General features: G+C 45.3%; 1 protein-coding gene across 2 annotated transcripts in view; it reads left to right on the forward strand.

The window, feature by feature from the left end:
• GRIN2B (glutamate ionotropic receptor NMDA type subunit 2B) overlaps positions 1-14,233 on the forward strand; it is a 419,821-nt gene that overhangs the window by 348,603 nt on the left and 56,985 nt on the right. For both annotated transcript variants that reach the window (XM_086714036.1, XM_086714037.1), the window contains 2 exons: positions 12,923-13,125; positions 13,897-14,068. In XM_086714036.1, the coding sequence (XP_086570162.1) occupies positions 12,923-13,125; positions 13,897-14,068 (375 nt within the window). The remainder of the gene's footprint in view (positions 1-12,922; positions 13,126-13,896; positions 14,069-14,233) is intronic.

Below are 14,233 nucleotides of genomic sequence, written 5' to 3' on the forward strand. Positions count from 1 at the left end.
ACACATTTGTAATTCAAAGGAGGATCGTGATGGAGGATGTGATGAAACGTATTGGGAGGCAAAGGACAGAACACGCTGGGATCAGCCCAGTAGGCAGTGTTTGAAGAGCCTATAATCATCTCTGGCTCCCACTGGTCTCCCATGAGATCTCAGTGCCTTCTAGATGGTGGCACTGCTTCCACTCAGAGCATTTCACCCTCCAGCTGCCCTAGACTCCGAGAGCCTCTAATGCTATGGCAGGCCAGAGGCATGCGGGGCTGCCTGAGGAGAACAGGACTGATGGGCTATCCTGAGTCAGTGAGGGCCATTTGTTGAGCATTGTTATGACGATGTGCTTGATATCATTCTTATGCATCTTCTCTAATACTTGAGGCAATACAGAGTAGTGGTGAAAAGCAAAGGTTGGATGTCAGACTGCCCGGGTTCAGATCCCATTCTACCACTTGCTTGGCCTGGGGAAGCCCTCTGTAGGGATCTTACAGAACCCCTGTGCTTATGAGCTGTTCCTCCTGGAGAAGGATTTGTGGAAGGGGCACATGGAGAGTAAAAAGGGGGATGGGAGGCCTGGAAAATGACTGGACCTGGCAGCAGGGTTTGGCAGGTAAGCCAGTTGGGAAGAGACGCCAAATGACCTGTTGAGTGTGATTGACTGAAACTGTAGACCCTGTGACTGTCCAAGGAACCCCCCCTGAGGATCGGGGGCCATGGAGGGGATTCGGTCATAAGCCACTGTCAGACTTGACACAAGGAACTCTAGCTGGTTGGCCCTACCTAAATTCAAAACTCTGAGCTTGAGCGCGGGCCTCCTGTTTCTCCCTCCCTTGGCCCCAGGCAGGGAAGCACTTGCTTAAGAATAGTGGTGGGCCCGGGGAGCCTGGGTGGCTCAGTCGGTTAAGTGTCCGACTTCAGCTCAGGTCATGATCTCATGGTTCATGGGTTCAAGCCCCGCGTCAGGCTCTGTGCTGACAGCTCAGAGCCTGGAGCCTGCTTCGGATTCTGTGTCTCCCTCTCTCTCTCTCTCTGTCCCTTCCCTGCTCATGCTCTGTCTCTGTCTCTCAAAAATAACTGAACAATAAAAAATAAATAAATAAATAAATAAATAAATAAATAAATAAATAAATAAAAGGATGGTGGTGGGACCTGTCACTGGCGAGCCAACCTACTACTTGGCTCTTGAGGTGTTCGCAAAAAGTTGATGAATAATACCACCACTACTGTCCTTTTCTCAGGGCTCTCCCTGTTCCAGGCATTCCACAAAGCAGGGATGTACATTACTTTATTGAATTTTTACCGAAACCCCAGAAGGACATAGTTACTATCTACTGCCTTGCTTAGGTGAGATAAACAGTGTGTGATGAGAACTTGGCTTTGATTATAAAGGATAGACACCCAGTTTGAACTAGCTTAAAAGCAAAATGCAAATTTATCATAAAGGATACACCAGATTTTCTCACCAGAACTATGGCTAGGCATCCAGAGTAGCTACAAGCCAGGACTCTGATGCTGTCATGTATCTTGCCCTCTCTCACGTGTATCTACTTTTCTCGGGCCACTGGCTTCATTCTTCTGTCTCCATAGGCCAGTTTTCTTCATAGGGTACAAAACGTGGCTGCCTACCTCTTCTGAATTTTATATATTATAGATTATGAGACTGACTTGGTACTCTTTTTGGTCCGGAGGTTAAAAACCCCAAGGATTTTATCCAGCCAGTCAGCTGCTCCGCCTCTCTGGTCAGAGGATAGACTGGGAGGTGCAACAAGGCAGCTTCCACAGGACCATGCAGTTGGAGTTGAGGAAGGAATGTTTCACGAAAGAAGGGGAGACTGAACTAAGAAAAGGGGTCGGGGGAGAGAGTGAGCTAGAAGAGTCAGGCGGAAGATGGCAGGTTGGTAGACATAACAGCAGGCATCCACAGCACAGAGTTTAAAAGGTTAAGTAACTTGGCCACCCGGTGGCTCAGTCAGTTGAGCATCTGACTTCAGCTCAGGTCGTGATCTCATCGATCTCATGGTTCGTGAGTTCGAGACCCACATTGGGCTCTCTGCTGTCGGTATGGAGCCTGCTTCAGATCCCCTGTCTCCTTCTCTCTCTGCCCCTCCCTGCTTGCATGCACTCTCTCTCTCACTCTCACTCTCGCTCTCGCTCTGTCAAAAATAAATATTAAAAAAAGGGGGGTTAGGCAACTTGTCCCAAGTCACATACAAGCAAAGCCAGGACTCAAATTAGGCCTTTCTGACTTCAAAGCCTATGTGCTTAACTAATACGGTAAAATGAAACGAAGTAGTGAAATGAATGAATGAATGATGAATGAATACATATATACATTCATGCATCCACACATATATAAACAAATACTTGTGAAGCCAGTGCTCAAATCCAGTGTGGTCAGACGACATGCACGTCTGCTCTACCCTCACAGCTTGTCAGTGGAGGATAAAGGTGGAGAGTAATGAGAAGCTAAGCTGCTGAGAAGCAGTGTTCATGACTGAAGCCTGTGGCCCAGACCCCGAAAGCAGATTAAAGCAGCAGCACCCTTGGAGTCCACCCACATCTACCACCCAGCATCCCTGCTGAGCCGTGTTCTGGAGCAAGCCAAAGCCTTGGGGGTGTTGCACACCCATCGAGAGCCCTGTGATGTAGGAGGAAGTTGACTCAGGGAGGTGGGACTAGTGTTGATGCTGTTTAATGCATATCCCTTATTGGCTCCCACATGTCCTAGAGGGTGCTTCGGGGCTCAGTGTTGGTGTTTCAGAGGACGGGCCTTTTTTGGCAAAAGGGAATTCAGAGGCGATGGTAGAGCTCAGCTATTGGTGACTGAGCCCTCCTGGGTTCCAGAATGGGGCTCTGAGGTTGGTGTTCAAGGATGGGGAGTTAACGCTTAGGAGATCTCAAACCCTTTCTGATACTTCAGGACAACACCCTGAACCTTTAAGTCTGTTTGAGTCTGTGTGGCAAGCTATGAACAAAATGTTCTGACCTGAAAGAATTAATGCCCTTTCTAAAATATTCCTCTCATCCCAGGTCAGGGTTTATAAAGAGGGAGCACCTGGCTCAATGGGACTCTTTGGGTTCAAGGCCCTTGGTCAGTCTGGAAGAATCATAGCATCTTTTATCCTTGTGATTTCTACTTTTCTTCACATGAAAGTGGTGCAGAAAGCCAAAAGAATTGCGTGGAGTTTACCCTGACACTTTTTTTTTATCGAATTGAGTTAAAGTTTGAGAAGTTGGAGTTTGTTCAGTATTTCTCCCTTGCCACTTGCAAGCAAAAAAAAAAAAAAAAAAAAACCTGTTTCTGGGAGGAAGTTAGGCACATTGAAGAGTTGTACCCATGTTTCACTCGTAGGAGTAATAGTCATAATGAGGAGGGAGGAGAAGGAGGAGGGAAAATAGCAGATACTCGCATAGAGCTAAGATGTGCCAGGCACAGAGAGATGAAATAACTCACCAAAGGTCACACAGCTTGTCAGCACCACGCCTCCTCCTGGCACCTGCCAGCGTCCTGCCTGTCAGGCCCACACCACAGACCTCAGCTGCCACTTGCCACAAAGCCTTTGCATACAACCATCACTGCTGGGAAGCAGAGGTGAGGATGGGGGCGCTGGAGGGCTGAAGCACACTCCTCTCTCTCAGATCTCAGTAAAGCGAGCAATGAAGAAGAGGTCAGGAATATTCTCTTGGCAACATGGCAGAGTGAAAGAAACATGGACTTGTAGAGTCAAAGCGATCGGGGATAAAACCCTGGACCCTCAGTGAGGCTGTTGTTTGTCCGCTACAGGTACAACATCCACCACTGGGGGAATTAGTGGCAAAGGATGCGGTGCCTCCATGTGTCCAGCCCATAACAGCTGCAATTACTCTAATATTATCACCAGCTTCATTCATGTATCTATCACTGGCTTCATTCTCTCTCTCTCTCTCTCTCTCTCTCTCTCTCTCTGTTGCTAGGCCAGTCTTCTCATCACATCTGTTGCTGGAGTTATCTGAAATGACCATAACTGTTTCTCTGAATCTGCAGCTTCCATTTCCGGCCCCAGCTCCTGCTCTAGCTCGCCACTTTCCCATCCCTTCACTCTGCAGAGCAAGAGTTGTGGAGAACCAGGATCACTCACGGGGGGATGGCTGGCAGCAGCAGTGGGTATGCACAGTCCCCAGGGAGCCCCCGGCTCTCTTGGAGAGGCAGGCGTCAGACAGGGAAAGCAGCTGAGGCTGGGATGACAACCGATGTCTCAGTCTCCCTGGGAGACCCACACAGGTGCCAGGCAAGAATGGCTGGACGGCCCTCCCTTTGGCCCGTGTGTCCCGGGCTACCGGTCCCCAGCTTACGAAGTGCCGAAGCAGTAACAGGCCAAGGCAGCCATGGATCCAATTTGGATATGGAAATTACTTTGTAATGCACGTTTCAAATGCTGGGTTTCTAAACCTAGACATCACTGAGTATGCAAATGATTAGGAGAAGGGGTATCAAGCTGTGCCAGTGGCCTCGTTAGATGCTCAGTGCAGCAGATTTCGCCATTACCCTTACAGCAGTCCACCCGGAACTGAGTCCGTCCAGGGCAACTCTGTAATCAGGATGGCTGAAGAGAAGCAGTAAGTGCGGCAGCCTTTACCTCGTAAGGCCTTCTTGTGGAAGAACACTGGAATTATACCTAGCGGAGCCTTCGGAGGGTATCGATGTATTTTTTCCTCTAGCGCCATCACTCAGTGATTTACTAAGAGCACACTTGTTCAAACCAGTCTAAGGGACAAAAAGAAGTAAAATAATATAGTCTCTGCCCTAGAATGCTTCAAGACACATTCACAGACAGGGATCTGTATGTCAGACTATAGCTTAGCGTTCTAACGTAACAGCAGAAGGGAGTGGTTGACCCACAAAAGTATTGCAGAAGATCAAATGGAGCTTTTTCTCTGAGCAAGGGTGACCGGAGACAGCATTGTGGAAACGATGAGGCCTGAGAAGGATGCAAAGCATTGGAGAGACATGGAAAGACCGACAGAGGGAGGACTGTGTCTGCACACACAGTATAAGACAAGCTCCGTGCAAAAGGAGGAACAAGTGGGGCGCCTGGGTGGCTCAGTGGGTGAAGCATCTGACTTCCTCGCAGGTCGTGATCTCACGGTTCATGAGTTCAAGCCCCGCATCAGGCTCTCTGCTATCGGAGCAACGCCTGCTTTGGATCCCCTGTCCCTCTCTCTCTGCCCCTCCCCCATGTGCACTCTCTGTCTCTCTCAAAAAAATAAATAAACATCTTTTTTTAATCAAAAAAAAAAAAAAGGGATGAACAAGTAACACTTTGAGAGTGGGGTAGATCTTTTTTCCTTAGGTAAAACCAAACATTCTCTCTCTAAAACACACACACACACACACACACACACACACTTTATACTACAAAAGAAAGAAAGGTAACGGTAAAGTTCTGTGCATAAAAAAATATAGCAAAAACAGAAGACAGATCTCAGAGGGAGAACAACATTTCAAGCCTATCTGACAGGTAAAGGATTACTATCCTGCTACACCAGGAGCTCCCTACAAATAGATAAGAGAGACAAACAGCTCAACGGAAAATGGGTGAAGGATAAGACTAGAGGGTAAAAGAGGAAAATCTAAATGCTCACAGATGTGCCACGGTGCTCTCGCTCACTGCGAACCAGGGAGATGGAAATGCAAGCAATTAGATACTGTTTTTCACCCCTTAGAGTGGCAGACGTTAATAGTGATAAAAACCTAGCGCTGGTGACAGCGTGAGCAAGGAGCCCTCGAGTGTGTTGCTGACAAGAAGTTTAGTCACTACATACCTTTGGTACAGTATTCTGGCAACATCCAGAACACTTAAAAACATAAATATCCTCTTATTCTGGTTTTTTTTTCATCCCTGGGAATTAATGCTTTGGAAATATCAAGATCTGTATCATATGTCTTGGTTAAAATTTTGGGGGAAATATCCTGAATATGCATCGATAGGGGTATGACTAAATAAACTGAGCCATGTCCATTGTTACGGACTACTATGCAGCTGTTAAAAGGAGTTAGATTTGGGGTTCCTGGGTGGCTCAGTCAGTTGAGCATCGGACTCTTGGTTTCAGCTCACGTCATGATCTCACAGTTCATAGGATCAGGCCCCATGTAGGGCTCTAGGCTGGCCGCAAGGACCATGCTTGGGATTCTCTCTTCCCCTCTCTCTGCCCCTTCCCCACTCAGGCACACACAGGTGCTGTCTTTCTCTCTCTCCCTCTTTCAAATTAATACATTTTAAATAAACAAAAGGAGTTAGATCTACTATCTACTGAATTGGAAGTCAGTCCACGATGTATATATACTTAAACGAGAAAAGCAAGCTGCAGAGACCTGTGTATATCGTGATACAATTTTAGCAAACACACACATGTCTACCCTTGCTTATCCCGTTTTTCATACATAGGTATATGTACTTTGTATGAATATAGAGAATGAGTGGCCATACACCAGAATATCCACTTGGTTACAAATGATGGGGGTAAGGGTAGGAGGGGCAGGTACGGAAACATTAAGATTGGACAAAATGAAGTACTCTCAGACACTCAACCTTTAAAAGTCCTCAGAGCCAAGACGGGTGGCTTTGGGGGAGGAGAGCTGGGAGTGCCTTCCCATCCTCAGAGTTTTGCTCTGTTAGGAGTCTCGGGCCTGCCCGGGGGGGCAGCATCAACACCAGCACACGGCCAGGGGCCAGCGCCTGATGGACCACCGCTTGGGGACAGAATAGGAGGCATGTTCCGGCTGCCTGGCAGACGCCGTGCCCGTTCCTTTCGCTTGCTCGGGGAGATCACGTAGTTTTACATTTTGCATTTTTTTTTTTTTTAATTTTTTTTTTTCAACGTTTATTTATTTTTGGGACAGAGAGAGACAGAGCATGAACGGGGGAGGGGCAGAGAGAGAGGGAGACACAGAATCGGAAACAGGCTCCAGGCTCTGAGCCATCAGCCCAGAGCCTGACGCGGGGCTCGAACTCACGGACCGCGAGATCGTGACCTGGCTGAAGTCGGACGCTTAACCGACTGCACCACCCAGGCGCCCCACATTTTGCATTTTTAAAGGCAGTGGAAGGCGTAAAATAAGCAGCGTTTCGTGTTCGAGCCAGATGCCATCTCCGACAAGAAACAAAAACACTTCCATTTTCGAAAAGTAACCTTTGACACCTAAAGAGGTTTTAATAAGTGCTTTTGTTCCAGGATCTTAAGAAATGACTTTCTGTGCAGCTGAGAGAGGCAGCCCAGGGAGATGGATGTCCTTTGCTGTGTGGGCAAGGACTGCAGCAGCTCTCACGGCTGCCATGCCCTGCCCAGGCCCCTCTCCCTTCTCCGTGATGACGCCTTCACCAGAGGGATGAAGGCAGGGGCTTCAGTGGGAGCATGGTCCCCGTGGTCTTTTTTTCATGCGTGGCCTTGTCAGGGTGCAAATTAGTGCCAGTTTCACTGGTGGTAATGGAGGAAATCTGTTAGCAGAAGGAAGACTTTGAAGTCTAAAATCGGCATAGATTGGTTCCCTAGAATTTTCATGAGCAAGGGCTTAAGGAATAATATTCCGTAGGTTTGTGAGGTAAACGTCCTTTTGAGGAGAGATTCCCAGCTGAACAGGTGTTCAGCTTGTACCAAGAGTGCCAAACCAGAACCCCTAAAAATGACTCCATATTTTCTGAGAAAACTAATCAGAGACTTTTTTTTTTCTCTTGAGAAAGATGACTTCAGTCCTCAAGAGCTCTTTTTAAATGTTAGCATGGCGGAGAATGGCATTTTTTATAGACAGATGTTGTTAAACGTGCTCACGGTAATGATGTTTGTTTAGTGCTTATCTCTGGGGAATTCAGAGCACTTTATAGATGTTTTCTTCATTATTTCCTCAAGGTTTTTCGTTTTTCTTTTTCTGATCGTGCTTTAATCTCAGCTGTAAATTCTTCATTCAGTGTTTCTCACTGTATCTTCCCTGAAGTACCTCCTGTTGACCTCATTTCCTACGACTCTCTGCATTTCCGGTATTACAAACTCACGCCAGTTCAGATATTCTAGGAAAGCATTCAGAATCTTCCCTTTTGGTGTCTCAGGCTTCTATCTGCTATTCTTTCTCACTCTTTTTTTTTTTTTTTTATAAATTTTTTTAATGTATTTTTGAGAGAGAGAGACAGACAGCACGAGTGGGGTAGGGGCAGACACACACACACACACACACACACACACACACACACACACACAGTTCGAAGCAGGCTCCAGGCTCTGAGCTGTCAGCACAGAGCCCTGCGTCGGGCTTGAACTCGTGAACTGCGAGATCATGACCTGCGCCGAAGTTAGATGTTTACCTGACTGAGCCACCCAGGCACCCCAATTCTTTCTCACTCTTGACAAGCTCTCCTATCTACATCTCCAGCATACTTCCTCCCCCTTAAAACAATTATTGAAACATACCTTATTTTTCTACACAAACAATTCCTATTTTACTTAATTTTAGTTCACTTGTTTCTAACTGCCCTGCTCTCTTTTGCCTAGGGGTAGCTAATTCGAGGTTACTAAACGTGTTCTTTAACATGGGCACTGCACAGCATTTTGAATCTGGTATTTATAGCAGAGGGATATTTTTTTCCTAAAATTATTTCTCTTTCAGCCCTCAAGGAATTTGTTAACTTTTCTTCTTCACTGCAGTCATCCTTAAAGAAACAATACAAAAGAGTCAGGACTTTAAGACAAGCTAATCTTTTTGTATAAATAAATTAGATCCTTCCCTCGCTTCAGAAAATAACCATGTAGAATACTTTTTCACTGGCTTCTGATCAGATGGAAGTATGGTAGAGAACTTCATCCTAAAAAGATCCTGGGATCATGAGATTTTATGCAAGGCACCTTAGAAATCATTCCCTTATTCTGCCGATATGGGAACTGAGACTCAGAGTTTTAAACATTTGTCCGTGGTCACAAAAATACTTAGGGTTACATTCAGAATTTAGTGTAGGAGACAAGACACCTGAAAAGTTAGTCCCCAAGGCAGTAAATAGCATGACATAATGAATGATTTGGTTACTCTGGCCATTTGTGAGCTGGTAAATATTTAACAACGGGGGGTGGGGGTGGGCAGAGGAAGCCTTGAATTACTGTGTTTGCCAACTTTGTGGATGCCATTTGAAGCCAATTTCAAGCTACCAGTGTGAGGCCATTGAACAAGGATAACACTCGTGTTATCCAGTTGGCTGTCTGCAGAATAGAGACTGTCCGGCTGGAATGAACAGGTCTCTTTTAAAAGAGGAGGAGAACTGAGCTAGACCATTCCCCCGCCCCCCGCCCCACCCCATCAACCCTTTCAGCTGTGAAGGACTATCCTTGATCTTTCTTTTGAGCAACTGTAGGACTTGATCCTTTGTTCTTGCTATTGCCTCAGTGGATCAAGTACTCTTCACCAAATGCACTGTCACATTTCAATGCCCCACTCAAAGAGACGTGTCTTCATCAAGCTTTTTTCCCATCACCCCAACCCTTTCAGAAGTAATTACTTCTATTCTGAATCCCAGAGTACTTGATTTATACCTTTTATTAGGGTAATTACCAAAGCCTAAAAAATTTGATATTATTGTCAATAGAGAGTGTCTTTCCCCCACTAGACTGTCCTCAGAGGACAGGAGTCATGTTTTATCCTTTCATTGACAGAGAAGCAGTGCAGTGCAGAGGGAACAGCCCAAACTCAGGAGCCAGACGGCTCAGTTTCTCACAAGCTTGCTGTGATGATCAATGAGATTACTGGAATGTTCAGTGCCTACCATATACTAAGGCCTTGCTAAACGCCACCTGGTGCTGTTATCTGTAACACACAGCCCCGTCCCTGGCACAAAATTGGCATGCAATTGCTTCTGGTTGAATTTAACTAATGTGAAGCAAGGAATGACCTGGCTAGCTTTTTCAGGAAGTTGGGAAAAGGTGTGCTAGAGGGGACTCCATGTGCAGATTATTATTGGATAGGTGAGAATGATCTAGTAAATATGATCATTTGGTCATAGAATTATAGAAGCAGAATCTAATTTTCCAGCTGTGGTATGATGAACACAGTGCCGAGTGGGATTGTCTGTGCCCTTTCCTCACCACGTGTGCTGGATTCTGTAAAGCCATAAATGCCCCATTTGTTAGTGCAATAGCTTTTATAGACTGCTGTTAATTGAAATATGGCCTTTTAAATACTGTGCAGTTGCTTTTTAAAAAATCTAAATGCTAGACTTTATGTATAAATACTATTAAATCTCATCCCATTTGGTTTAGTCCATTCCAATTAATTCATATCACTTCCAACCTTGATTCTGCAATGCGGTATATCTTCTATCCCATTTAGCTTTGTGTTGTCTGCAGTTTTGTAAGCATTACTTCTGTTTGGTTTTATGAAACACTGTTCACGCCACTTGCAAGTACAGAATCTCCTGAAGTGTCACTAAAGACCTCTTTCCGTGATGACCTTGATTCATTAAACAATATTTTCTTTTCCTTTTTGGGTATAGATTTTAAACTCCTTTTAAATCTATCAAAGTATACAATAATCTATATTATATCGCATGCCATCCACAGGGATGTCCTGAAACTTTGCCAGAATGCTATGCCTGCAACATTTTTGTTTTACAAATAGAATAAGTCTCTTAGTCAACAACACACAGCTTACTTGTTAAAACGTCTACCTGATTAATCTGTTTTGGCTGTCAATATCAATAACTTCCTTTTCCAATATGAACAAAGGATTCATGTTTCAAAATAGTGAACTCTGTCAAGATACATTAGGCTCAGCACACACACCTTGACCATCTAGGTGAGAAGTTTGGACACATCCCAAGGGCAGTGAGAGGCTGTTGAAAATCTTGAATAGGGATGAATATTCCAATTCTTGAATAGTGATGTTTTAGGAAGAATCATCTGGGAGCAGTGTCCACAGTGCGCTCTAGGGGGTTCCCTGCGTGAAGTTTGCAGTGGCCTGCAGTAATCCCAGAATGGGCTGCTGCACCATGGAACTAGGCAAATAAGTAGTAAAGATAGAAGAGAATAAATGTGGATTCAAAAGAAAAAACTCGACAGGGACTATTGGGAGAAGATGGTAAGAGTGACAAAATAAATAAAAATAGGTACATTAGAGGTTCCCAACTTTTCCCCATCGTTGAACACAGAAAATGATCCCAGTTTGGCCACTGCAATACGTAGGGCTACTTGGACTTGGAGGTGACCCAACATCATGGGCTTCCATGATGGGTTCTCCCTGCCCCCGAGTCCCGCCACCCCTGTAACCACTAGCTGAAGACATCATTATCCCCACGTGGCTGAGAAGCTATTTGGATATTTCTGCTTTAGAAATAAGTACTCTTAGCAATATGAAGAAAAACAGACTTGCACCAAAATGGGACCTTCACTACGGAGAAGACTACATACATAAAGGAAAGCCAACTCTAGGTCCAGTGCATAACTCTAATGCAAAAGCGAAATATGGTTTACGCACTTGGAAGAAAACTAGCGCCAAGGCTAATGCCCAACAGGTTGACCCAGGACACCAAACCACTGTCCGTTGTTGTAGTGATGCAGTAAAACCGGGGCAGTGGCTGTGCAAGCCTAATACGGGCATGAAAGTAAGCAGCCCCTGCTACACAGGTTGGAGGGAGATACAAACCACCCCTAGGAGGTACTAGGTAGACACCTAGGCAGACAAAGGCAGAAACAAAGGAATTTTGGTTTTGTAGGAATATGAAAATCTAAGCCCGTTTGCTTGAAAATTCATGAAGTACTGCCCATTTGTTGCTCCTTGTTGATTTATGTAGTTAATGATTAAGTAGTCTTGTAGTCCTGGTGCCTCACTTATGCTACTAATTTGCATTGCTGCATGGAGGAAATTATAGATTGGGAAAATGCAGGAGCTTACAGTCCATAATTCCTGTGGTAATTGAGGATGTCTGGTTGTAGAAGATGAAAAGGTGTTCCCTCTTCAGGAAACTCAAGGGCAGAGTGAGAACAGGCACCCACCAACAAAGTCATGCAGATTCTATTATAAAAACAGGAATGAATGGCTCTTCTAAAAGATAATGGAACCCACACATTTCTCCTGATGATTGGTAGCAGGGCCACCCTGTGAATGATTCCAGGGGGCACCCACCTCTCACGCCGGAGTATGCTTGAATGGTGCGCCCTGAAGTAGGGGTACAGAGCCTGTGCACACAGGAAGACCTGTGTGATTGATCCTGGTGCCCCCACCCAACCCAGCAGGTGCATATCTGCACTGACCCATGGCGTTCGCCACCAGCCCAACCACACTTCCTTCCCCAGCGGAGCTGTGTTCTTTAATCCTGACTTATCATTTTATTCCAGTTCAGATCTACCCAGTTCTCCACATGGCTTCCCACTGGACCTCTGTTACAAGCCAAAACACATCCTTCTGGCTCATTTGCTCCAGTCATTCTGTTGACCTTTCTGGAGCTATTTGCTGCTCTCACTATCATGCTCCTTGTTACAGTTAAGTAGAAAAAAGCGCCAGCCGCACAAGTCAGGAAACTCTGGCATCTTCCCAGCCCTTGATACAGGCTTCAGTTTGAGCACTTACCATCTATCACTGTAAACATTTGTTTACATTACTGACTCCTTCATTCAATGTGAGCTTGACAAAGGGCAGAATCATGCTTCTTTGAGCCACAGGGTTTATTGAGAAGGATGCCCAGCACATAGTAGATCCTCTTCTAATGTTTGGTAAGTGAGTGAGCAAATGAATATATTACCTTTCTTAGGTATGGACATGGTAGTCTCGTTTTAGGCATATAGGTTAAAAAGAATTTCCTCTCTGTTACATACAATGCCTGTGTCTGTTTCTATTTGTTTAACAGCCTCCTGGGTGATGCTAAGGAGAGGTTGCTTAGGTCTCTGCCAGTGGTTTCTGAGTCTTTTGTTTACCCCTGTGCAGGTGGGGAAGTGGAAAGACAAGTCCCTGCAGATGAAGTACTACGTGTGGCCCCGAATGTGTCCTGAGACAGAAGAACAGGAGGATGACCATCTGAGCATTGTAACCCTGGAGGAGGCCCCCTTTGTCATTGTGGAAAGTGTGGACCCTCTGAGTGGAACCTGCATGAGGAACACAGTCCCCTGCCAAAAACGCATAGTCTCTGAGTATGGCCCCTTCCCCAGTGCTCCGGGTGGCATGGGATAGTCTGATTTCATACAGCTCTCAGCACCTGCCTGGGCTGGGACTTGAGGCATAGAATGAATTGGGCACCATGTTCAATTGTCAGTTACTACTGAGCCGTGGAATTACTAGCAGACCTGTGGTGTGATGCCTGGGTCTGTCCAGATCATGACCTGGGAGAACTGCTAACTCTGCTAACGTATCTTTGGCCTTGCCCGATCTCAACAACCAGGACCTGAAATTTAGGAGATGTAAATTTGCATTGGTGTTTGTGCCATCATGCCCCGAAGTTTTGAGATTTAGGAACATTTTTGGAAATGGGTAAAACTAATTTATCCTGTTAGAAGTCAGGATAATGATTCTCTTTGGTGAGAGTGGGAAGTGCCTGGAAGAGAGAAGAGGGTAACTTTTCTGTACCTGGATTTGGTGCTGGTTAAATGGGCAGGTTGAATGTATACAGATTTTTCCAACTGAACCCTTAGGATATGCACGCTTTCCTAATGTACATTATACTTCAAAGGAGCACTAAAAACTGTGAGGAAACGTTCACCGTGATGAGCTAATGAAAGAATTGCAGTTCTTTCGTCTATCGATTTCCTCACTCGGGTCTGATACACATTGTGCTGAGCTGTGAAAGGGAGGTCCTGCTTTGGGGTTGGAGTTTGAATGGTAAAGGATAAAAGCTGCCTCTTGTATAAAGCCTTGTTTTGTTTGTCTGTTTGTTTGTTTGTTCGTTTGTTTCTTCAACTGGTTAGGAACAAAACAGATGAGGAGCCAGGTTACATCAAAAAGTGTTGCAAGGGGTTCTGTATTGACATCCTTAAGAAAATTTCCAAATCTGTGAAGTTCACCTATGATCTTTACCTGGTTACCAATGGCAAGCATGGGAAGAAAATCAATGGAACCTGGAATGGTATGATTGGAGAGGTGAGTGTCAGAAAGTAAGGGCCGTTTCCATTTTTCATGGGTTTTGTTTCATGTTAATATAAAAAGAGGCTCATTTATAAATTTTAGAAAATACAAAACCGTGAACAGGCTCTCCTGTTCCCACTATACTAAGGAAACCACTGCCTAGCTGTATTTTCCTTGCGG

Source organism: Puma concolor, chromosome B4, assembly GCF_028749965.1.
Source record: "Puma concolor isolate L17-30 chromosome B4, mPumCon1.1.hap2, whole genome shotgun sequence".
Classification (NCBI taxonomy): Eukaryota; Metazoa; Chordata; class Mammalia; order Carnivora; family Felidae; genus Puma; species Puma concolor.